This window comes from Triticum urartu, chromosome 3A, assembly GCF_056163025.1.
Source record: "Triticum urartu cultivar PI428250 chromosome 3A, HENAU_Tu73, whole genome shotgun sequence".
NCBI classification, from domain to species: Eukaryota; Viridiplantae; Streptophyta; class Magnoliopsida; order Poales; family Poaceae; genus Triticum; species Triticum urartu.
In genome coordinates this window covers 83,210,159-83,237,282 of record NC_141875.1, presented here as the reverse complement: position 1 = coordinate 83,237,282, position 27,124 = coordinate 83,210,159, and the positions used below count along the sequence as shown (strand labels likewise).

The following is a 27,124-nucleotide window of genomic DNA, read 5'->3' as shown; positions in this document are numbered from 1 at the left end:
GGCTTGGCAAAAATGAAACATCGTCGAATAACTAACTTCTATTTGGCGCCTGGAGCGCCGATTAAAGTGCATTTTGCTAACCATCACACACCCCCCTCCACAACAATGGTATCTAAATGGGCCAGCCCATGTAGTTTTATTCACCGGGTTTTTCACCTTATTTCCTTTTTTCTCAAATTCATAAAATTTCTCAAATTTTTGATAAAAATTCAAATTCACAAACTTTTTTAGATTAGTGACTTTTTTTAACCTTTTTTGAATTCATGAACGTTTTGTTGAATTCATGGACCTGTTCAAATTCAGAACCGCGGACCTTTTCTACATAAAAGATTTTCTCAAATTCACCTAGCTAGTGAGGCACAATTGTGCTTGTGTAAAACTAGAAGGCGTGCCCCCAACTTGAGGTAAAAGATTCGTTTTCTCATTGTTTCTTTTGTTTCTTTTGATTTTGTTGCTTCTTCATTTTTCACAGGTTTTCTCTGTTTCATTCTCTGTTTGAATGGGTTCTTTTATTTTCTTCAGTTTTATTTGTTTCTTTCTACGTTATAACTAATTTTTTTCTTTTCTTTCTCTTCGTTTTCTTTGGTTTTGTTTTGTTTCTTCCTTGTTTTTATCGATTTTCTTTGTTATTTTGTTTCTTTCTCGGTTTTTATTATTCTTTTTTATTTTTTGTTTCTTTGTTCGTTATGTATATTTTTTCTTGTTTCTTTGTCTCCTTTCCCTTTTTTGGGTTTTCAGTACACATTCCACATTTTTTTGCATATAAATAAGGAAATTTTTTGTATACATTTTTACCATTTTTAAGTACACGATTAACATTTTTTGAAATCTTATATTTTTTTATGTCTACCTTTTTTTGTACAGATTGTACACTTTTGGTATATATCTATTACTACTTCTAATACATATTTAACATTTTACAAATACATTATTAACATTTTTTAATACATGGTCAACAATTTTTTTATATACACATTGTTTATATATTTAAAATGCATGATTAATTTTTTTGAATACGAGATTATTTTTGTTAATACATGGTGCATTTTTTTCTACGCATTTAACTTTTTTTGATTAAAAATAATTCAGGTAGAAAGTTAACATTTTTTGACTGCATGATTAACATTTTTCAAAACATTATGTAAAGTATAGTTTTGTAATATACTCCAATGCTTTCCGGATTATAACATGTTTTGATATTTCAATATGGACTAGATACAGACTAAAATGAGTGAACCTAGACACGGAAATATGTCTAGATACATTCAATTTAAAAAATTCTAAAACATCTTATTTCGGAACCGAGGGCGTACTTTTTTTAAATAATTTTTGGAAGTGTAAAAAAATGTAAAAAAAGAAATCAGAGAACGAAAATAAAAAAACGTGGAAAAACAGAAAAAGTAAAGAAAAAAACGATCCTGTGGCCTCCAGAGCACCTGGGCTGACCTATCTCGCGCTGCCCTTGACGCGAGGGTTCCCTTCGTGTCGCTCGCTATAGGCGAGACATAGGGGCACCCGGTCCAGGGAGCCCGCGAAGGCGTGGACCACCACCATACGTGACACCATCGCACTGCCATCAGACGCTTCCTCTCGTCCTCCATCTCCACCGTCGCCTTCACCTTCGCCTCTGCTCCGGGGAGAGCTTCCATAAGGTTCTCCGGCCCGTACCCCGGCTATCTTCCGGATGGAGGCGGCGCGTCACGCGGGGAAGAAGCGGGGTCCGGAGGACGACGCGGAGGCGGAGGTGCACCACACGTTCCGGGGCGCCGCCAACGCGCTCTCGCAGCTCTACGCGCAGGCCGTCGCCAACCAGAAGGCCTCCTTCATCGCCGGCGAGCGCCACGCCATGGTCCGTAAACTCAACCCCCTCCCCCGCCTCTCCGTTTTCCGCCGGTTGCCCGATTGATCGGTTGGCGCGTCGTCTGATCCTGCCTTGGCAGTTCTTGGGTCCGGTCAATGGCGAATTATGCAGGGATTAGAGGGTGATAGGGCTCCGCCTCGAGTTCTTTGTGATTCCCGGCCGTCTGGGATTGAGAATTTGGCTCCTTTTGCTGAATTTGGCCGAGAATTCTTGGTGTGGTGCTGGGATTTGGGGGCTTCTTGGGTGGAGCATGTCACCTGTTCGTAGAAATTCGGTGTGCGGCGACAAAACCAGATATATTCAAAAAGAAAAATGCACGGCTTGGTACTTTGCCAAGATGGTGGTGTACTGTTGTGCGACACCATTGGAGCTGAAGAGAATTGGAGAATTAACAGCTACATCATATTACACAGTGTATCAACAGCGTCAGTTGGGCGTGCCATCCGGTGATCTCTATGAGACTAAGAGGTGCTTCGGATGGCGCTGCTAATGGCGCTACGATTCTTTCGATGTCGCGGCACGTTTCGGGGAACTGTGGTGGTAATGTTGTTTTTTCAAGTGGGTTAAGAGACTAGTGCAGAGCCCAAAGCTCAACACGGTGCACACAATCAGTTCTAAAGAGTAAAGGGTTTGCAATGTGCTGCATATATAATCATGTATGCAACTCGGATTTCACAAACCTTTTGATGATAGGAATCGACTTAGTGTTCAGTGGTAAGTTAGGTCTTTGTCTGAGCGGCATGTAAGTTGTATGCGGAATCTGTTCAGAGCACCACTTCGTGTTCTTCAATGTAGTACCACATACTGTCAGCTAATAATTTGCTTCAATTGACCCTTGGATTTTTGGCAGGAGCGTACCCATCGGTGGATATCCAGTCAGCATGAAGAAGCATCGGGAGTGTCTGTTGCTGATGTACTTGCTTACTTGCAGGTCATATGAATAACTTGTTCTTTTTTACTGAATATTAACTTGTCTCAACCAATTCTCTAAATCTGTTTAAACCCTAGGTTACATATTATGCCAATGCCTTGTCTCGGATGCAAAATGTAGCATGTGTTCGTTAACTAAGAGAATTGGCATCTCTTTTTGGTTCAGAGTAAGATATACAAACATCACAAAATCATTCATTTGCCCATTGAAATGCTAAAGCTGCTGGTAGCAATACATGAATTAACTTGTGCCCTCGCTCAAAAGATGATATTTCCCTGTTTGTTTTCTTTAGCCCTTGCTATTGTTATGTTAGTATCTGGCCCAAGTCCTTGATGCTTCTCTTCTTTATACAGAATGAGATTGAGAGCAGAGGAGGCATGGCAGGGTCTTCCCAACATCCAACTCCACAGCCAGCATATGGTCTTCCTTCTGCAAATGTCCAAATCAACTCCTTCTCATTTGGAAATGTGGCGGCTGCACTTGACTCTCAGCTGTACCAAACCGACCAAACAAGAACTGCAGGCATCTCAAACGTTTTCAGCAGTCCTTCACAGCAAAATTCCCATTCAAACCATCTGGTTCAGTGCTCAGGACATGGCCCTGTAAACTCCCCGCCAAGTGGAAGCAGAGCTCGGAACGACCATTCTCCACAGAACCAGGACTCCGTGCATCCCAATTCGTACGAGCCCTCCATGGATATGAACCATGATGCTCCTTGAAGTTGTGAACCACCATATGAAAGGTGACAACAGCATCAGTCAGTTTATTGGAACCTCCAATATCTGATCCTTATTTGCTGGAGAAGTCCCATGAACTAGAGGTACATGTGATTCCCCTCCAGAACTCTCTTGCCTTTGTCTGCGTCTCTTGGCACAAAGCTCCTGCCTTGTGACCATACTGCTCACTCTTCTGGCACCTTGTACATAACAGCCTGAAACTATCCTTCTGGTCTCTGCTGTTGATTGCGGATTGCGATCACCTGCTTTCTCGGTTGCTGAATGGAAGATGTGAACCTGCAGGCTGTCTCGGCATAATCGTGCCTGCATTACCAGTTCTTTTCTGGTGATTATTACCAGACGAGAGTCCATGCTCTGATCAACAAGGATCATTGTGGTGTTGTTGCATATTTGTGTTACTGATATCGCTGCTATGTATGTTCTATATGCACCTGTAAAAGATGCAGCGATGCAGAAAGAGATAGAACCTTGTTTCACCCCGTTCGTTTTTGTTGGTTGAGTGTCTTTACCTTGTAGATGTTACACAGAAAGCCTGTGTGTGTACCCTGAATAAGCACCGAAATAATATACAATAATATACAGTTGACGATGGTTGTCAAGTTTTTTCCTGAGAGTACACCAATGGCGTACCATATCTTTATAGAAGAAAGCAAAGATATTTACAAGAGGCTTGCAATGGTTGTGAACATCTGAGCAAAGAATCCGCACCACTCCACCCAAGTCCTACCCTACTTTCTCACAAACCGGTGGAGACCTCCTACTTTAACACCTGCATCTTTCCAATCAGCAATCTCTCCGACTCTGAGGGTCTGGTTCTCAAGCTGAACAGGAGTTCTAACTTGGTGTACTCTGTCGAAGACGCGCGGATTTCATTGCTTCCAGAGGAACCATGCTGTAGCAATGACAAAGGGGGCAAAGCCGCGTTTTTCCTCCTTGCTGAAATTAGTTCTAGAGCGAAGCCACCAGGAGAGGGACGTATCTTGCATCGTCGAGCATTGCACATATGTTCGATGCTGTCCTCTTTCTGCAGGCAAGTATAACAAGGCGAAGTCTGGTCTTGCGAGCCATGGTTGGCACGGCGATATGAGTTACAGAGACTATGTTGTGCCGCAAGCCACGCAAAGATTTACACTTCAAAGGTGCCCAATTTCTCCAGATAGATGCAGCGAAAGGAGATCTTTCCAGTCTTTGACATAGCCATTGATACACCGAGCGCGTCATATACACGCCGGAGGTCACACAGGGCCACGCAAAAGTGGCAGTTGTCTGCGGATCCCACTGAACAGAGGCAATGGCCTGACAAAGATGAATATATTGGATGTCGGACGTGTGGTTCACCGTCCTTATGTTATGGGTATGAACCTCCACACAGTTGTAGATCATTGGCACCGTGTCCATGTATCCAGCGGTCCCTCCAGAACAAAATTTGGTGGCCATCTCCAACCGTGATCTTGACAACGTTGTCAACTTTCCCGTCAAACTTGAAGCATCAGAGCTTGTAATTGTAGATTCTTAATGCCTAGCTCTCCGATGCAAGTCGACCTGCATATGGTATTCCAGGCCACCAAATACTTCCTCTGTCCCAGAATAAGTGACTCTTCGCCGCCCAGAGGAACGAGCGCATCCACTTGTCTAACTCCTCAAAAACCAGACATGAGCATCCGAAACCATCAGGTGGTGTATTGATGTAGCAGCGATGACAAATTTGACCAACACAAGTCGCCCCGGACATTGGATCAGACCTTGCTGCCATGGAGAGACAAATTGCTTTGCTTGGTCTATCATCAGTTGCCATCCCGCTTTCGTGAGTTGTTTGATTGCTAGCTGCAATTCCAGATATTTGCAAGGGAATTTCCCAATCCTGTAATGCAGCACGGTGGCTATCCGCTGTTCACACACGAACACGTCACCGTGTACCCTCGATGCCGGGGGTGATGCACCGTAGCTCACGTCGAAGGAGATCCGATCGAAAGTGCGGTATGCAGGCAATCCGGGGGCGTTTTTGTAGACCTGAAACCCCACATGCCCGGAAGGGACCCGTCAGGGCGCGTGGCGGCTATGGGCTGCCCTAGGTCGACCTGATCGCCCCTAGGGCCTCGAGGTTCGCCGCCTTGCAAACGAAGAATGAACGAATAACGAGAAGAAGAAGAACAAGGGAGAGAGAGTAAGGGTAAAAGTGGTAGGTGGATTGATCGATTGTGTGTTGTTCAATCGGCCATCATCTCTCATCTATTTATGAGGTGGCTGGATTTCTTGTACAAGAAAGGGACTCCAAATCCCGTCCAAATCTTTTCAAAATTAACTGAACTCGGATTTAGGCAAGTCTAAGACATCAGTTTAGTTTTTGACTCTCACAGGCCACAAACGACCTCGGACGAAGATGCGCCCAAAAGTGAATTTGACTGTTTCGACGAGACGAACAACTTTAATGCTGAACGTTTTTTTGATTCGAGGCAGTCTTGTGGGTCGAAACGCTCGTGCAATATAAACAATTGGTGGCGCTACCTATCAGACACATGTTTGATTGGGCGTGCCATTTTTTGCCTGGTGGCAGGGCCTCTAAATTTTGCATAAGATCTCGGATTGAGATGTTTTATATATTAAAATTGATCGTTTCAACGAGGCAAAGACAATACTTGTAGAACATTTTCTTATATAAGGCCGTCTTGGTGGCTTAATCAGCCAAACTGTACTCTGAATATAAGATCTTAGTACTTTGAGCATAGTTTCGGCCTTTGAGATGAAATCGGATGGCGATGGCCTGAACTTCAAAGATGTTCATGCCGACTATACGTAACTTTTGTTATGTAGACCACTTCTCCATTTGAGGTCATCTTAGTTAAGTTCTTGACCGTGCCAAAATCTGATGTCAACACATGCCCCCTGTTTTTTGGCAAAACTTGTGTGCCGAAAAATAACTTGCACGGAGTTTGTTCTAAGGACGATGTCAACACTCCATAGGCCATTTGCATGTTCTTAATATGATAAGTATATATCGGTTATTGCTTGTTTGAACCTCTTGATGCAAACTTGGGTAAAAACTTCTCAACTTCTATAACAATCAGTTGATAAAGTTCAAAACCATCCTCCGAACCATATTGTTCACCGTTTTGCTAGGATTTTGCAGATAATCACGAATGAACTTCTTTCAATCCTTGCTTCTCCTAAATAAAACTTTTATTAGTGGCCGAAGCGATGAGCTCCAATTCAGCCTTACCTACGTCGGCGAGAATAAGCATCGGCTATTGATAGATATATGCAATACACCATGATCAACATAGTAGCCAGATGCTTGCTATACCAACTCATTTGCTCTTCAATTGTCATGTCCACATATATGAGCAGTGTTAAAGCAACCCAAGGTAAATTTTACATCTAGACATACCTCAAAATAAATTTCAATTGTCATGTCCAGATATATGAGCAGTATTAAAGCAACCCAAGGTAAATTTTACATATAGACATACCTCAAAATAAATTATAACGAATCACCAAACGCCTCAATATGTGTAGCACCTATGGCAACCAAAGGCTTGTCTCGCTTTTCAATCGAACTAAGGACGATGTTCGGATACTACACCGGGCATGCTTTGACATATTCTTAGGACGACAGATAAATATCGGCCATTAACATAAGGTCCATGTAAACTTCATCCACCAAAGCAAGTATAGCTGAAATAAACAAATAAAATGACAAATCAAATATTTTGGCCCTTTGGATTAGCAATAAACTTGTAGCTAATCAAGTATATAGTGATTTGGTAATGCCCTTTCATGATATAAGAAATTATATTGCATCCATGGATCTAAATAAGCCCATGGAGGGTGATCTTGATGCTTTTGAATTACTTGGCCGATAAGCAATTTTATCCTCACTTATCTTCTGATATTTTTCCAATAGTTGCGCGAAAGTGATTTTCGGCCTTTTACCTTTGTGCTTACCTCGACCTTTGCTTGCATCAATCTTTGGATTTTCTTGTTGCCCCCAGTACTTGGTCTCTTCATTGCAACTTCGATGAAGTTTTCGCCCTCAAGAATATTATCATTGTGCTCTTGAACAACTTCCTTACTTGAAAGCTTGATCCCAATAGCCGTAGTTATTACCTTCTCATATTTAAATGGATAAGATTGAAGCAGCCGATGCATAAACCGTTTGCCATCAGGGCCAATCGAAATAGACTGGTCATCTCTTGCTATCTCAACAAATTTCAATCGTCCTTTATCAATGACCGATTTAACTATTTTACGAAACATGTTGCAATCCTCAAAATTATGCTTGGGCGAATCATGCAACTTACAATACATTCATCCTTGGATTGATGGCTTAGCATGGTGATCATGTATTCTAATGTAATTATTTTTCACCAACAAATCAAATAATTGATCACACATGCTTGAATTGAAGGTATACTTCTTATTTTCTAGCCGATCTAGTTGTGCAAACAGCTTTGGAGTTAAGCAAAGGAATGGTTCGGATTTTACATCACCTCATTTGGCTATGCATTGTGTTTTGCACCCTATTTTCGATGTATTTGGATAAGATATTATATTAGCATCGGTTTTATCAACAAAATTTACTCTTGCTTTAAATTTCTGAAACGAAAATAGTTAGAACATACATGTATAAATTGAGACCAAGTGTAAGCCATATAAGAAATAAGAGCTACCCAATTAGATATGAACTTTAGATAAAGCAATGAGGAAAGCCTTGGTTGCAACAATAAGTCAGTATATGTCTTTATAAATGGCACAATGGGTTGGTGTTGGGGAACGTTGCAGAAAACAAAAATTTTCCTACGGTTTCACCAAGATCCATCTATGAGTTCATCTAGCAACGAGTGATCGGATTGCATCTACATACCTTTGTAGATCACGTGCGGAAGCGTTCAAAGAACGGGGATGAAGAAGTCGTACTCGACGTGATCCAAATCACCGGAGATCCTAGCGCCGAACGGGCGGCACCTCCGCGTTCAACACACGTACGGCCAGCGTAACGTCTCCTCCTTCTTGATCCAGCAAGGGGGAAGGAGAGGTTGAGGAAGATGGCTCCAGCAGCAGCACGACGGCGTGGTGGTGATGGAGCTGCAGTACCCCGGCAGGGCTTCGCCAAGCTCTATGGAGGAGGAGGATGTGTTGGAGAGGGAGAGGGAGGCACCAAAGGCAAAGGTAAGAGGTCCTCCATCCCCCCACTATATATAGGGGGGCCTAGGGGGGGCGCCGGCCCTAGGAGATGCAATCTCCTAGGGGGGCGGCGGCCAAGGGGTGGGGGGCTTGCCCCCCAAGCAAGGGGGCGCCCCCCCATTAGGGTTTCCCCCACCCTAGGCGCATGGGCCCTAGGGGAAGTGGCGCCCCAGCCCACTTTGGGCTGGATCCCTTCCCACTTCAGCCCATGGGGCCCTCCGGGATAGGTGGCCCCACCCGGTGGACCCCCGGGACCCTTCCGGTGGTCCCGGTACAATACCGGTGACCCCGAAACTTGTCCCGACGGCCGAAATAGCACTTCCTATATATAATTCTTTACCTCCGGACCATTCCGGAACTCCTCGTGACATCCGGGATCTCATCCGGGAATCCGAACAACATTTGGGTTACTGCATATACATATCCCTACAACCCTAGCGTCACCGAACCTTAAGTGTGTAGACCCTACAGGTTCGGGAGACATGTAGACATGACCGAGATCGCTCTCCGGTCAATAACCAACAGCGGGATCTGGATACCCATGTTGGCTCCCACATGCTCCTCGATGATCTCATCGGATGAACCACGATGTCGAGGATTCAAGCAACCCCGTATACAATTCCCTTCGTCAATCGGTATGTTACTTGCCCGAGATTCGATCGTCGGTATCCCAATACCTCGTTCAATCTCGTTACCGGCAAGTCACTTTACTCGTACCGTAATGCATGATCCCGTGACTAGACACTTGGTCACTTTGAGCTCATAATGATGATGCATTACCGAGTGGGCCCAGTGATACCTCTCCGTCATACGGAGTGACAAATCCCAGTCTTGATCCGTGTCAACCCAACAGACACTTTCGGAGATACCCGTAGTATACCTTTAGAGTCACCCAGTTACGTTGTGACGTTTGGTACACCCAAAGCACTCCTATGGTATTCGGGAGTTACACGATCTCATGGTCTAAGGAAAAGATACTTGACATTGGAAAACTCTAGCAAACGAACTATACGATCTTGTGCTATGTTTAGGATTGGGTCTTGTCCATCACATCATTCTCCTAATGATGTGATCTCGTTATCAATGACATCCAATGTCCATAGTCAGGAAACCATGACTATCTGTTGATCAACGAGCTAGTCAACTAGAGGCTTACTAGGGACATGTTGGTGTCTATTATTCACACATGTATTACGATTTCCGGATAACACAATTATAGGATGAATAAAGACAATTATCATGAACAAGGAAATGTAATAATAATGCTTTTATTATTGCCTCTAGGGCATATTTCCAACAGTCTCCCACTTGCACTAGAGTCAATAATCTAGTTACATTGTGATGAATCGAACACCCATGGAATTCTGGTGTTGATCATGTTTTGCTCTAGGGAGAGGTTTAGTCAACGGATCTGCTACATTCAGGTCCGTATGTACTTTACAAATATCTATGTCTCCATCTTGAACATTTTCACGAATGGAGTTGAAGCGACGCTTGATGTGCCTTGTCTTCTTGTGAAACCTGGCTCCTTGGCAAGTGCAATAGCTCCAGTGTTGTCACAGAAGAGCTTGATCGGCCCCGACGCATTGGGTATGACTCCTAGGTCGGTGATGAACTCCTTCACCCAAATTGCTTCATGCGCTGCCTCCGAGCTGCCATGTACTCCGCTTCACATGTAGATCCCGCCACGACGCTCTGCTTGCAACTGCACCAGCTTACTGCCCCACCATTCAAAATATACACGTATCCGGTTTGTGACTTAGAGTCATCCAGATCTGTGTCGAAGCTAGCGTCGACGTAACCTTTTACGATGAGCTCTTCGTCACCTCCATAAACGAGAAACATTTCCTTAGTCCTTTTCAGGTACTTCAGGATATTCTTGACCGCTGTCCAGTGTTCCTTGCCGGGATTACTTTGGTACCTACCTACCAAACTTACGGCAAGGTTTACATCAGGTCTGGTACACAGCATGGCATACATAACAGAACCTATGGCTGAGGCATAGGGGATGTTACTCATCTCTTCTATATCTTCTGCCGTGGTCGGACATTGAGCTGAGCTCAATTTCACACCTTGCAACACAGGCAAGAACCCCTTCTTAGACTGGTCCATATTGAACTTCTTTAATATCTTATCAAGGTATGTGCTTTGTGAAAGACCTATGAGGCGTCTTGATCTATCTCTATAGATCTTGATGCCTGATATATAAGCAGCTTCTCCAAGGTCCTTCATTGAAAAACTCTTATTCAAGTAGGCCTTAATGCTGTCCAAAAGTTCTATATCATTTCCCATCAAAAGTATGTCATCTACATATAATATGAGAAATGCTACAGAGCTCCCACTCACCTTCTTGTAAACGCAGGCTTCTCCATAAGTCTGCGTAAACCCAAACGCTTTGATCATCTCATCAAAGCGAATGTTCCAACTCCGAGATGCTTGCACCAGCCCATAAATCGAGCATTGGAGCTTGCATACCTTGTCAGCCTACTTAGGATCGACAAAACCCTCCGGCTGCATCATATACAATTCTTCCTTAAGGAAACCATTAAGGAATGCCGTTTTGACGTCCATTTGCCATATTTCATAATCATAGAATGCGGCAATTGCTAACATGATTCGGACGGACTTCAGCTTCGCTACCGGTGAGAAAGTCTCATCGTAGTCAACCCCTTGAACTTGTCGATAACCCTTAGCGACAAGCCGTGCTTTATAGATGGTCACATTACCATCCACGTCTGTCTTCTTCTTAAAGATCCATTTATTTTCTATGGCTCGCCTCTCTACGGGCAAGTCAGTCAAAGTCCATACTTCGTTTTCATACATGGATCCTATCTCGGATTTCATGGCTTCCAGCCATTTGTCGGAATCCAGGCCCGCCATCGCTTCTTCATAGTTCGAAGGTTCACCGTTGTCTAACAACATGATTTCCAGGACATGGTTGCCGTACCAATCTGGTGCGGAAAGTGTCCTTGTGGACCTTCGAATTTCAGTAGGAGCTTGATCAGAAGTATCTTGATCATCATCATTAACTTCCTCTCTAGTCGGTGCTGGCACCTCAGGAACATTTTCTTGAGTTGCGCCATTTTCTGGTTCAAGAGGTAATACTTCATCAAGTTCTACTTTCCTCCCACTTACTTCTTTCGAGATAAACTCCTTCTCTAGAAAGGATCCATTCTTGGCAACAAAGATCTTGCCTTCGGATCTGAGGTAGAAGGTATACCCAATAGTTTCTTTAGGGTATCCTATGAAGACGCATTTTTCCGACTTGGGTTCGAGCTTTTCAGGTTGAAGTTTCTTGACATAAGCATCGCATCCCCAAACTTTTAGAAACGACAGCTTAGGTTTCTTCCCAAACCATAATTCATACGGTGTCGTCTCAACGGATTTCGACGGAGCCCTATTTAAAGTGAATGCGGCAGTCTCTAAAGCATAGCCCCAAAAAGATAGCGGTAAATCGGTAAGAGACATCATAGATCGCACCATATCTAATAGAGTGCGATTATGACGTTCGGACACACCATTACGCTGAGGTGTTCCAGGCGGCGTGAGTTGTGAAACTATTCCACATTTTCTTAAGTGTGTGCCAAACTCGTGACTCAAGTATTCTCCTCCACGATCTGATCGCAGGAACTTGATTTTCCTGTCACGTTGATTCTCAACCTCACTCTGAAATTCCTTGAACTTTTCAAAGGTCTCAGACTTGTGTTTCATTAAGTAGACATACCCATATCTACTCAAGTCATCAGTGAGGGTGAGAACATAACGATAGCCACCGCGAGCCTCAACACTCATTGGACCGCACACATCAGTATGTATGAATTCCAATAAGTTGGTTGCTCGCTCCATTGTTCCTGAGAACGGAGTCTTGGTCATTTTACCCATGAGGCATGGTTCGCATGTGTCAAATGATTCATAATCAAGAGACTCTAAAAGTCCATCAGCATGGAGCTTCTTCATGCGTTTGACACCTATGTGACCAAGGTGGCAGTGCCACAAGTATGTGGGACTATCATTATCAATCTTACATCTTTTGGTACTCACACTATGAACATGTGTAGCATTACGCTCGAGATTCATTAAGAATAAACCATTCACCATCGGAGCATGACCATAAAACATATCTCTCATATAAATAGAACAACCATTATTCTCGGATTTAAATGAGTAGCCATCTCGAATTAAACGAGATCCTGATCAATGTTCATGCTCAAAGCTGGCACTAAATAACAATTATTAAGGTTTAAAACTAATCCCGAAGGTAAATGTAGAGGTAGCGTGCCGACGGTGATCACATTGACCTTGGAACCATTCCCGACGCGCATCGTCACCTCGTCCTTCGCCAGTCTCCGCTTATTCCGCAGCTCCTGTTTTGAGTTACAAATGTGAGCAACCGCACCGGTATCAAATACCCAGGAGCTACTACGAGTACTGGTAAGGTACACATCAATTACATGTATATCACATATACCTTTCGCAATGCCGGCCTTCTTGTCCGCTAAGTATTTGGGGCAGTTCCGCTTCCAGTGACCACTTCCCTTGTAATAAAAGCACTCAGTCTCGGGCTTGGGTCCATTCTTTGGCTTCTTCCTAGCAGCTTGCTTGCCGGGCGCGGCAACTCCCTTTCCGTCCTTCTTGAAGGCTTTCTTACCCTTGCCCTTCTTGAACTTAGTGGTTTTATTCACCATCAACACTTGATGTTCCTTTTTGACTTCTACCTCTGCTGATTTCAGCATTGCAAATACTTCAGGAATGGTCTTTTCCATCCCCTGCATATTGAAGTTCATCACAAAGCTCTTGTAGCTCGGTGGAAGCGACTGAAGGATTCTGTCAATGACCGCGTCATCCGGGAGATTAACTCCCAGCTGAGTCAAGCGGTTATGCAACCCATACATAGTGAGTATGTGCTCACTGACAGAACTATTTTCCTCCATCTTACAGCTGAAGAACTTATCGGAGACTTGATATCTCTCGACCCGGGCATGAGCTTGGAAAACCATTTTCAGCTCTTCGAACATCTCATATGCTCCGTGTCTCTCAAAACGCTTTTGGAGCCCCGGCTCTAAGCTGTAAAGCATGCCGCACTGAACGAGGGAGTAGTCATCGGTACGTGCCTGCCAAGCGTTCATAACGTCTTGTTCTGCAGGGAGAACAGGTGTGTCACCTAGCGGTGCTTGTAGGACATAATCTTTCTTGGCAGCTATGAGGATGATCCTCAGGTTCCGGACCCAGTCCGTGTAGTTGCTGCCATCGTCTTTCAGCTTGGTTTTCTCTAGGAACGCGTTGAAGTTGAGGACTACGTTGGCCATTTGATCTACAAGACATATTGTAAAATTTTTAGACTAAGTTCATGATAATTAAGTTCATCTAATCAAATTATTCAATGAACTCCCACTTAGATAGACATCCCTCTAGTAATCTAAGTATAACATGATCCGAGTTAACTAGGCCGTGTCCGATCATCACGTGAGACGGACTAGTCAACATCGGTGAATATCTTCATGTTGATCGTATCTTCTATACGACTCATGCTAGACCTTTCGGTCTTCTGTGTTCCGAGGCCATGTATGCACATGCTAGGCTTGTCAAGTCAACCTAAGTGTTTGCATGTGTAAATCTGTCTTACACCCGTTGTATGTGAACGTTGGAATCTAACACCCGATCATCACGTGGTGCTTCGAAACAACGAACTGTCGCAACGGTGCACAGTTAGGGGAAACACTTTCTTGAAATTATTATGAGGGATCATCTTATTTACTACCGTCGTTCTAAGTAAACAAGATGCAGAAACATGATAAACATCACATGCAATCAAATAATAATAGTGACATGATATGGCCAATATCACATAGCTCCTTTGATCTCCATCTTGGGGCTCCATGATCATCTTGTCACCGGCATGACACCATGATCTCCATCATCATGATCTCCATCATCGTGTCTCCATGAAGTTGCTCGCCAATTATTACTTCTACTACTACGGCTAACGCGTTTAGCAATAAAGTAAAGTAATTTACATGGCGTTTCTCAATGACACGCAAGTCATACAAAAAATAAAGACAACTCCTATGGCTCCTGCCGGTTGTCATACTCATCGACATGCAAGTCGTGATTCCTATTACAATAGCATGAACATCTCATACATCACATATATATCATTCATCATTCATCACAACTTTGGCCATATCACATCACAGAACACTTGCTGCAAAAACAAGTTAGACGTCCTCTAATTGTTGTTGCAAGTTTTACGTGGCTGCAATAGGGTTCTAGCAAGAACGTTTTCTTACCTACGTGAAAGCCACAACGTGATTTGTTAACTTCTATTTACCCTTCATAAGGACCCTTTTCATCGAATCCGCTCCAACTAAAGTGGGAGAGACAGACACCCGCCAGCCACCTTATGCAACTTGTGCATGTTAGTCGGTGGAACCGGTCTCACGTAAGCGTACGTGTAAGGTTGGTCCGGGCCGCTTCATCTCACAATACCGCTGAAGCAAGATAAGACTAGTAGCGACAAGAAAGTTGACAACATCTACGCCCACAACAAATTGTGTTCTACTCGTGCAAAAGAACTACGCATAGACCTAGCTCATGATGCCACTGTTGGGGAACGTTGCAGAAAACAAAAATTTTCCTACGGTTTCACCAAGATCCATCTATGAGTTCATCTAGCAACGAGTGATCGGATTGCATCTACATACCTTTGTAGATCATGCGCGAAAGCGTTCAAAGAACGGGGATGAGGAAGTCGTACTCGACGTGATCCAAATCACCGGAGATCCTAGCGCCGAACGGACGGCACCTCCGCGTTCAACACACGTATGGTCAGCGTAACGTCTCCTCCTTCTTGATCCAGCAAGGGGGAAGGAGAGGTTGAGGAAGATGGCTCCAGCAGTAGCACGACGGCGTGGTGGTGATGGAGCTGCAGTACTCCGGCAGGGCTTCGCCAAGCTCTATGGAGGAGGAGGATGTGTTGGAGAGGGAGAGGGAGGCACCAAAGGCAAAGGTAAGAGGTCCTCCATCCCCCCCACTATATATAGGGGGGCCTAGGGGGGGGGGCGGCGGCCCTAGGAGATGCAATCTCCTAGGGGGGCGGCGGCCAAGGGGTGGGGGGCTTGCCCCCCATGCAAGGGGCGCCCCCCCTTTAGGGTTTCCCCCACCCTAGGCGCATGGGCCCTAGGGGAAGTGGAGCCCCAGCCCACTTTGGGCTGGATCCCTTCCCACTTCAGCCCATCGGGCCCTCCGGGATAGGTGGCCCCACCCGGTGGACCCCCGGGACCCTTCCGGTGGTCCCGGTACAATACCGGTGACCCCGAAACTTGTCCCGACGGCCGAAATAGCACTTCCTATATATAATTCTTTACCTCCGGACCATTCCGGAACTCCTCGTGACGTCCGGGATCTCATCCGGGACTCCGAACAACATTTGGGTTACTGCATATACATATACCTACAACCCTAGCGTCACCGAACCTTAAGTGTGTAGACCCTACGGGTTCGGGAGACATGTAGACATGACCGAGATCGCTCTCCGGTCAATAACCAACAGCGGGATCTGGATACCCATGTTGGCTCCCACATGCTCCTCGATGATCTCATCGGATGAACCACGATGTCGAGGATTCAAGCAACCCCGTATACAATTCCCTTCGTCAATCGGTATGTTACTTGCCCGAGATTCGATCGTCGGTATCCCAATACCTCGTTCAATCTCGTTACCGGCAAGTCACTTTACTCGTACCGTAATGCATGATCCCGTGACCAGACACTTGGTCACTTTGAGCTCATAATGATGATGCATTACCGAGTGGGCCCAGTGATACCTCTCCGTCATACGGAGTGACAAATCCCAGTCTTGATCCGTGTCAACCCAACAGACACTTTCGGAGATACCCGTAGTATACCTTTATAGTCACCCAGTTACGTTGTGACATTTGGTACACCCAAAGCACTCCTACGGTATCCGGGAGTTACACGATCTCATGGTCTAAGGAAAAGATACTTGACATTGGAAAACTCTAGCAAATGAACTATACGATCTTGTGCTATGTTTAGGATTGGGTCTTGTCCATCACATCATTCTCCTAATGATGTGATCTCGTTATCAATGACATCCAATGTCCATAGTCAGGAAACCATGACTATCTGTTGATCAACGAGCTAGTCAACTAGAGGCTTACTAGGGACATGTTGGTGTCTATTATTCACACATGTATTACGATTTCCAGATAACACAATTATAGCATGAATAAAGACAATTATCATGAACAAGGAAATATAATAATAATGCTTTTATTATTGCCTCTAGGGCTTATTTCCAACAGTTGGTAGATATGTTTTATACCAATTTTATTTCTAACAAGTAAATTAACCTTCTTCATTGGTCTTTCAACATTACTTATGAGAGTTTTTTCTAGGAACAATTGTATTCGTGCCCCTAGTTGGGTCACGCTCGACTGATTTGCCCCTATTTTTTCAACAATTGCGGTTTTGCCCAGCTCACTTCACTCGCCTTGTGTTTTTGCCCTTCCGGGGCGGTTCCGACCAATCACGATTCGCCACGTGGCGACTGCTCACTGGTCGGAACCGCCCCAGAAGGGCAAAAACACAAGGCGAGTGAAGTGAGCTGGGCAAAACCGCAATTGTTGAAAAAATAGGGGCAAATCAGTCGAGCATGACCCAACTAGGGGCACGAATACAAAAATCCCTTTTTTCTAATAGACATCAACAATAAAGTTTTGACCTGATCTGAAAATAGGTAAATTACTTGCTAGGCATACCTCTTCAAATATGTTGGGAGAGCATGATGGTGGTGTGACTTGAACAATATCTTGCTCCGTCTTTGGATGGCTCCCCAACACCTTGTCATCATGTTTTTCTTTATTCCATGCATCATTACTTTGAAGATCCTTGTCAGCCGAACTTTGTTCGACTACTTGCTCTTGTCCTTGAGGCTTGTCAATTTCTATGGCACGGAACTCATAGGGCAGGAAGTAGGTCCATTAACTTCAGAAAAATCAAGCACGATCATTTTGCTATGCTTGCGGTGCCCTTTCTCAATAATCCTTGCCTCTCTAGATTTGATGGACTCGGAATATATACTACTTGATTCAGCTTTTTCAACCTAAGCACTTTCATGTTCCGAATCATCCTTCTTTTTATTGATCCTACAAATTGGCAAGGCTTGTTTTCTTTGAGAAAATTCCCTATTAATTCTCTCCTAGAGAAGTACTTGCACCCTATCACGCAAAGCTTTAACTCCCTCTCAATTTCAGCCCACTCTAGATCAGTTTGCCCCCCAATGCTTTTAGGATCTTCGGCAATGACTTGTTAGTGTTGCCGAAAGTTTGCAATTATGGAGGGGGTGTATGATATGTTGCGATACAAGGTGGATGTGTATGCACTGCTGTATAACCATATGTTCTTTCGCCAATTCTATCAATTGATGAAGTTTCATCTTCTTACAAAACTCTAGCCTTTATTGCATCATAATCAGGAAACAACCCATTTTCATATTGTTTAAGGCAAAGAGAACTAATTCTCTTGTTTTGTGCCAAGATCTTTTTTAACGCAGCCACAACCGCTTCTGGAAGGGATTGCTCCATAATACTTTCAGATTATTTCGGCAACGATTCATGAGTGTTGCCGAAATTCTTGAATTGCGAAGAGCATGCATTATATGCTACAGTATTAGATGATGGCACGTGTGTTCATGCAATTTTTTCACTTATTTGGCTATGACCATGAAGGTGTGGGGCCGAATTATGAACATCTACAGTTGCATACGGTGCTGAAAAATTACTAACAAGAGGTGTAGCATATGATGGTTGAGAGTAACTAGACGAATAGCTAGTAGTAGCATGGCCAATTCTCCCATCCATCGGCAAGGTTGGATTCACATATTGCAAATTAGTTGCCGATGAATAAAAGGGTGAAACACTTTCTTGTATGTTATTGGAAATTTTAACATGAGGTATTTAAAATTGATTACCTGAATCCATCATGTTGTTCATCGGCATATGGATTTGCTGGGTTGCTGATGCATATGAGTTGGAATACATACGTTGCATGTTACTAGTATCATAAGAAGTTGAAGCATGTAAATTACTTTGAATCGACCTTTGCACGTAATTAGATGCATGATTGAAAAACTAGGGTGGGCCAATAGAATATACTCATTGAACAATCTAGTAACACCATATGAATTATTTGCATCTACAGTAGGGAATTGGGTATTCATGTTACCTTTGTAGATTGCAAACCCTAAATGATGATCTCTTCGTAGCAAGAACAAGTTGAAGACCGTTCAAAGCTTCGTCCCCAGCGGAGTCGCCAAAAATTGTGTTCGCACATGAACACGCCGCAGTGTACCCTCGACGTCGGGGGTGATGCACCACAGCTCACGTCGAAGGAGACCCAACCGGAAGCGCGGTACGCAGGCAATCCGGCAGACGCTTTTGTAGACCCGAAACCCCACACGCCCAGGAGGGACCCCGTCAGGGCGCGTGGCGGCTATGGGATGCCCTAGGTCGACCTGATCGCCCATAGGGCCTCGAGGTTCGCCGCCTGCAAACAAAGAATGAACGAAGAACAAGAAAAAGAAGAACAAGGGAGAGAGATAAAAGTAAAGGTAAATGTGGTAGATGAATTGATCGATTGTGTGTTGTTCAATCGACCATCACCTCTCAACTGTTTATGAGACGGCTGGACTTCCCGTATAAGAAAAGGACTCCAAATCCCGTCTATATCTTTTCAAAATTAACCAAATTCGGATTTAGGCAAGTTTAAGACCTCAGTTCGGTTTTTGACTCTCACATGCCACAAACGATCTCGGATGAAGACGTGCCCAAAAGAAAATTTGACTGTTTCGACTAGGCGAACAACTTTCATGTTGAATGTTTTTTGATTCGAGGCCGTCTTGTGGGCTGAAACGCTCACCCAATATAAACTATTGGTGGCGCTACCTATCAGACACATGTCTGATTAGGCGCGCCACTTTTTGCCTGGTGGTAGGACTGCACTCGAATAGCTCTAACTTTTGCATACGATCTCTAATTGAGATGATTTACATATCAAAATCGATTGTTTCAACAAGACAAAGACAATCCATGCAGAACATTTTGTCATATAAGGTCGTCTTGAGGGCTTAATCGGCCAAACTATACTCTGAATATAAGATCTTAGTACTTTGAGCATAGTTTTGGCCTTCAAGATGAAATTGGATGGCGATGGCCCAAATTTCAAAGATGTTCATGCCGACTATACGAAACTTTTTCATGTAGATCACTTCTTCATTTGAGGCCATCTTAGTTAAGTTCTTGACCATGCCGAAATCTGGTGTCAATACCCGCTGCTGATCCTCTGCATCCCCTCTGATGAGGATCACAGAGGGTTTTCTATAGTGAACACATAGCCCCGACGCTTCATCGAAAGCTTGTAGCACATGCCTGAGAAGTTTAGGTCCTTCAGCGAGGGCCTAAAAAACAGAGCAACATCATCAGTATATATGGACAAGCGTTGCATCGGCGAGATCCCCATGAACAAGCTAATCACTTCTTCCTCCACCGCCTTGGTGACCATCAAAGTTAGAGCATCCATCAGAATCATGAATAACAGAGGGGACATAGTGTCTCCTTGGTGTAGTCCACAAGCATGCACATAAATCCTCCCAGGTATTACATTTACCACTACCTTAGCGCTCACTGGTGACGAGAATCGACACCCAATCAAGCCATTTAGGGTTGAATACTTTGGCGCGTAAAACTTCAAACATGAAGGGCCATGCTAGTGAGTCGAAGGCTCTGGATATGTCAAGCTTCAGGAACATAGTTGGCTCTTTCCTAGCATGAATTTTCTTGGTGACTTGGCACATGGGAATTAAATTGTCACAAAAAATTCTCCTCTAGAAGAATGCAGACTGGTTAGCCGCGGTGATCTCCTTCATTATTTTCCTAACACGGTTAACACGCATCTTAGCAAACAACTTTTCTGGTTATTTTAGTGGTTGTCATGTGACATACAAGTGGATGATGAATGGTGACCGCTTGGCCACCGCTTGGAATAGATTTTCTAACCCAACATGTGTAGATGGGGAATTAGGTAACCGACCAGTGGATTTCATGTACTAGCACAGAAGAAGCCTTGGCCTTTAACTAGTGCCGCACAAGTTATGTGACACAAAAAATGCACATTTAGTGAGAACATGCGCCTGCACGGATAGGCATGTGTGTACAACACATTTTTTCTAAAGTTTTCAAGAGGGGGAGGGGGAGATCCTGACGTGAATATATTTAAAATTTTGCTCATTATTACCAAGTGAAGGGAGGAAGTCATGCCATGGCATGTTCCTTTAGCTCACTTGATTTGAGATAATGCGACCACATGGTTAAATCATCAATAATAGTATAGTTGATAGTAGTAGCAGTGTCAAGGTCTGTTGATTGAAGCACTATACGTTTCGCGCATCCGAGATCTTCCATAGTACTATCCACATAATGACGGGGTTGATGGAGGATGGCACCCCCACCAGCGCTGTTGAAGGCTAGATGTTTCCAATGCACATGAACTTTGACCGAATGGAGATGGCACATGAGATATGTCAAGCTATTGGCAGGTGAAGAAAAGTTGTTGTTGGTCTTTGACAACATATACCACAAGATATGTGGAGTTGGGCAGTAAAGGGTATGGAATGCCAACGATAGAGGTCTAGCAAAGCTCATTGATTTAGCTAGAAGAAGGTAGAGGAACCATCACCAATAGTGGACTATGAGATGGCTCTCAGTTATGTAAGTGTCTGTGAATAATATTTTTTCTAAGGAGTTGTTTTGGTTGTGGCCATTGTGTAGGGGAGAATGTGATAGCAACCGTTCCTTCTAGGGAAAATTGGGACTATGTAAGAATTTTAAAGTGACTTTCATCATTAGGCAAAGAAGTTGTGCTTGGGTGATATGCACAATTCCAAATGCTACATATCACATTTGTCAAGTATGGGGTGGAAGGCCGAAGGGGGGAGTTTGAATGAGGATAGGGGTAGACCTAAGTATGTTTATGACAAGGGTGAGGATGTGATACTGAAAGTGCATCTCGACACTACCCTAGTTGGTTTTTATGCTCTATGGAAAAGTCATTGAGAGGACTAATGTTTTTACTAAGCTTATTTCAGGCATAGTATTTGACCTTATTTATGTATCAGATTTGGCTAGAAGCATATGATGAATGGTGTCCCCTACAAAAAACTTTTCTAGTTATTGCACTCCTCAGGATCCTAGTTCGTACTTTATAGGCATTTTGGTGAATCCAAGATTCACATTGAGTATAGGACACCTGTGCTATGAAGAGGCTCACAAGCAAAGTCTTCAATATGAATTACAAGAACTGGTCCTAAGCCGAAGCCATCTCAAAATCCACTATCTAGCCACATTTGTATGAGTTTCACTCAGCTCGGTACTTTCGAAGATTTTCTTCTGGTACCACCGACGTACTTGGGGATATTCATATTTTGATATAAAACCCAAATTCAACTATTTGTAACCACCAATTCTTTCATTTTGAAACCGCACAAACAAAAATTCTTGTAATTCATCAAGTTCGTTAAAAAGTGACAACAAGTGAGAGGGCTATGTTCAAACTTACCTAGGCAGAGACCTAGGTTTAAAGTATAGCCGACACATAGGATGAGCGAGAGCCCAACCTTTTTTAAATTTAAACTATGTGGGATGGGGAAAGTCGTGTCGACCGATATTAGAAGTGGTACGTGGTCTGGGAGACCGTGGTTTTGGAAAAACTCAACCACATTCTAGGTTTAGGAATGTGCAATCATTTCTATCAAGTGTTTCATTTTTATTCGACGATTTAAACCATCTATTGAGAAGTGGAAGTTCAATAAGAGCAAGATTATTATGGTGTTATGAAACATGTTGGTGATGACCCACAAGTATAGTGTATCAATCATAGTCCTTACGATAAGTAAGAGCGTCAAACCCAACGAGGAGCAGAAGGAAATGATAAGTGGTTTTCAACAAGGTATTCTCTACAAGTACTGAAAGTAGCGGTAACAAGTAGTTTGGTAGCAAGATAATTCATAACAAGTAACAAGTGACAATTGTAACAAAGTGTAGCAAGCAGCCCAATCCTTTTCGTAGCGAAGTAGAAACCAGAAGTCTCTCTTATATTAAGAAAATCATTCTCGAGGACACATGGGAATTCTCGTCTAGTCACGTTCATTATGTTTAGTTGATTCGCCTTCAGTACTTTGATAATTTGATATGTGGGTGGACCGGTGCTAGGGTGTTGTTCTTACTTGAACAAGCAACCCTCTTATGATTACCCCCTCTGTCAGGGATATACCCTCTCTCAAGCATCCACAACTACAAAAAGAAGAATTAAGATAAACCTAACCATAGCATGAAACATATGATCCAAATCAGCCCCTTACGGAATAACTCATGAACTAGGATTTAAACTTCTGTCACTCTTGCAACTACTCCCCAATGCCTTCCCCTAGATGCCCAAACATGGTGAAGTGTCATGTAGTCGACGTTCACATGACACCACTAGAGGAAGAACAACATACATATCATCAAAATATTGAAAAAATACCAAGTCCACATAATTACCTATAACAAGACTTCTCCCATGCCCTCAAGAACAAATGTAACTACTCACAAATCATATTCATGTTAAAGATTAGAGGGGTATTGAATATGCTTAAGGATCTGAACATATCTTCCACCAAATAAGCCAACTATCATCAACTACAAGATGTAATCAACACTACTAGCAACCCACGGGTACCAATATGAGATTTTGAGACAGAAATTGAATACAAGAGATGAACTAGGGTTTGAGAGGAGATGGTGCCGGTGAAGATGTTGATGAAGATTGGCCCTCCCACAATGAGAGGATCATTGGTGATGTCGATGGCTTCGATTTCCATCTCCTAGAGGGAAGTATCCCCGGTGGAATTGCTCCGCCGGGGAGCAAAAATGCTCCTGCCCAGATTCCGCCTTGAGAAGTAGGCGCTTCATGCTGAAATTCTTCTCTTGATTTTTTCTAGGGCAAATGGCATCATATAGGAGAAGGAGGGCCACAGAAGCCAGCTAATGGGCCCACAAGCTCACATGGCGAGCCCAGGGGGCGCCACCTGAGCTTGTGCCTCACTGGTGGCCCCCTCCTGGTGATCCTTCTTCTAGTATTTTTATTAATTCAAAAATAATTCTTCATAAATTTTCAGGTCATTTGGAGATCTGGAGGATATCTATCTCCGCTGTACGTTTTTCAGGTTCAGAATTCCAGCTGCTGGCAATTTCGCTCTTCATGTGAAACATGCAACACTAGAGAGAAACATCATTAGAATTGCCTCATGAAGTGGAATATTAACCCAAAAAATTATAAATAACAACAGGAAAACATGATCCAAAATGGATGTATCAACTCCCCCAAGCTTAGACCTCGCTTGCCCTCAAGAGAATGCCGAACTCGATAATCATGACCAAATATTTAGAGAGAGAGAGAGAGGTGCCGATAAAACAAAATATCGACATGGTAGCATCATGATCATTATTATAACAACAATATATCATCATAAAACTTCTCATGGTCAAGTAACAATTCATCCACAATGCTAAAGTATAAACCATAAACTTTCTTGAGAACTAACTATGTTCCCAGTCATTGAAGAAATTGCAGTTCATCATATTTCCAGGAAGAGCCTATGTAAGAGCTTTTATTTAAAAAGCTTCACATACTCAACTATCATATAGTCTTCTATGATTGCTAACACTCAAGGCATATTTTTGGAACAAATGTTTCAGTCAGACACATAGGAAGATGGGGGTTTATTGTTTTCACCTCCCAACTTATTTCCCTCGAGGATAATGTCAACAACAATAATTCATGATTACCTACATCCAACTGGATATATGTGCCTCGATCTTTTGCCACCACATGATGCTTGCCAAGTGGAGAACAATTAAGGATGGAATAAGGATGAACATTATTGACTCTTGCATAATAAAAACTGAAAAAGTAAAAAGATAGGGCCTTCACGGAGGGAAGCAAAGGTTTTCACGTGCCTTTTCATTTGGATGTGCAAGCTCCTAATGCAAAGGAATGCCACTTTATATTTCCCCTTGTGATAGCAACCTTTATTATGTAGTCCGTCACTTTTATTTATTTACCATCACAAGTTCGTACAAAGCTTATTTTTCTTTACAATAAAAGATCATACATATTTAGGAGCAATTTTATCGCTTTTTGCACCGATGACAACTTACTTGAAGGATCTTATTCAATCCATAGGTAGATATGATGGACTCTCATGGCAATAAACTGGCTTTAACGGTTTTTGGATAAACAAGTAGTATTTCTACTTAGTACAAATTTTGGCTAGCAAAGGATTATGAGCAAGCACCACATGTTAGAGGATCCATAACAATATAACTTGTATGTGAATATAAGCAAACATAACTCATTACGTTGTCTTCCTTGTCCAACATCAACTATTCGGTCAAGCAGAAAATATTTGATGGGGGCTCACAATCATAAAAGATGTCCAAGAAAGTGTACTTATATGTGAAACCTCTCTTCCTTTATTAATCTCTCATGAATTGCATCAATGACCAATGCCATGTTTGTTAATCTTCAAAAAATTATCAATTATACTTCTTTTATGTGAGGTCACTGGTACGCGTCGGTCCTATACAAACAGGTTTTAACCCCTTTTTGTGACGGCATTTGGAACCGTCGCCTAGTGAGTGTGGGCGATAGGGGGGTCCTTCCCACACGACCCAGAAACCGTCAGGGATATGCCCTCCTGGCACACACGCTCGGCAAAATGAGGTCGTGTGCGACCGCCGAGCGCTCAAATACGGAAATACGTATAGTAGAGCTAAAAAAATACAATTATATGGTGAAATTGTTTCTGGTCGCAAGTACATCCCACACAGTCAGTCCCCGCTAAACATTTCTGTTCGTACATACATCCCACATAGTCGCTCCAAGGAAAACATTTCCGTTCACAGGTACATCACACACAATTTTTCCCGTTAAATCATTTGTGTTATTGAATGTATCACACATGGTCCGTAGAAGAAACTGTGTGGCAAAGGCTGTCCATCACACACAGTTTTTATGTGGTAATCATTTGCGCAAGGTGGCCTAATGCAAACAGTTTTCAAGAGAAGTCGTATGTGATTGTTCATTGATCCAACACGGTTTATTCCTATAAACTGTGTGCGTTGCCTGAGGTCATCGCCCACGGTATTTTTTCAACAACTGTTTACAATAGCAAAACCCAATTAGCAGGCTAATTTTCCATTAGTACGCTATGGCCTATTATTAATAATCCACTTATTAATATAATTGACATTCATATTAAGCACATAATATATTTCATTTCCATATCAAGGAGGCAGAATTTCATAATTGAAATACATCAGAGTACAACATGATATAGCTTCAGCACTCAGCTACCCCATTACCCAACTGCACGAGCACCAAGTTTCACATGCAATATGTAGAACCTTTCGAAATTAGCATCATAGACGACATATAGATAGATGCATCTCATCTGGAAAACTGCTAAAGCGGAAGGCGAATATTGAGCCTTCATTCATGTTGAAGGTATTTGCAACTTTAGGCTAGTGCCTCTGGATGATTGACCATTCGTCCTTCGTCCTCTTCAGGAACACTTCAATATTGAACCGTGGGTGTTGTATGAAAACCTTCCTCGTCTCCTGACCATAGAGGTGGGTTGAGAGGTAATCATCAGTGAACTACTTTGGAAAGGCCTGAAAACAAGGATGTGCATAAATATCTTCTCTATATTGGAAATGGGGCAAAGTAATTAAAAAAGGCAAGGTATAATAGTTAGTACCATCTTGTAGTGAACTGATGTCTTCTTCATTGTGCAGACAAAGATCTTGTTGTTTTTTGTCGCTAATTTCTTTATCCTAACAATCTTTCTGAGTTTCTTGATTTGATTGATATTCATGGACAACTCATTTCCCCATATGCAAAAAGGGTCGAACAGCGGGTCAAAACCTCTAACAGCAGGACCTACATGTGCAAGACCAAATTGTTAAAAACCAAAATATTGGAATGGTTCCTGCAATTGCACAATAATGTGCTATTAGACAACGGACCATGCAAGTGCTAACCTCGATTGTAAACCTCGGTGCTTCCCATTGTTTCCCTGCAACACATTTAAGGTAGTTAGCCATCAGGTTAAGTAAGGGTTCGCATGCTATCAGTAAAATATGTTGATGAAAAATAAGCAAATTGCAGATTCATCAGATCAATTCAAGCCACATGGAAAACCCATTTATCCAAACCAAGCATGATTAAGAACTAGGAAATATAGCACTTGTATATGTTTCTCATGTATTAAGTGCAGCCAAATTTGCTTTATTCCTC

At 43.0% G+C, this 27,124-nt stretch overlaps 1 protein-coding gene across 1 annotated transcript; it reads left to right on the top strand.

The window, feature by feature from the left end:
• Nucleotides 1–1,538: 1,538 nt before the first annotated feature.
• LOC125542992 (uncharacterized) lies at nucleotides 1,539–4,115 on the top strand. The gene is made up of 3 exons (XM_048706237.2): nucleotides 1,539–1,849; nucleotides 2,712–2,792; nucleotides 3,146–4,115. Exons 1-3 carry the CDS (start codon nucleotides 1,685–1,687, stop codon nucleotides 3,509–3,511), a joined length of 612 nt encoding a protein of 203 aa, XP_048562194.1. The 5' UTR covers nucleotides 1,539–1,684; the 3' UTR covers nucleotides 3,512–4,115.
• Nucleotides 4,116–27,124: the final 23,009 nt, after the last annotated feature.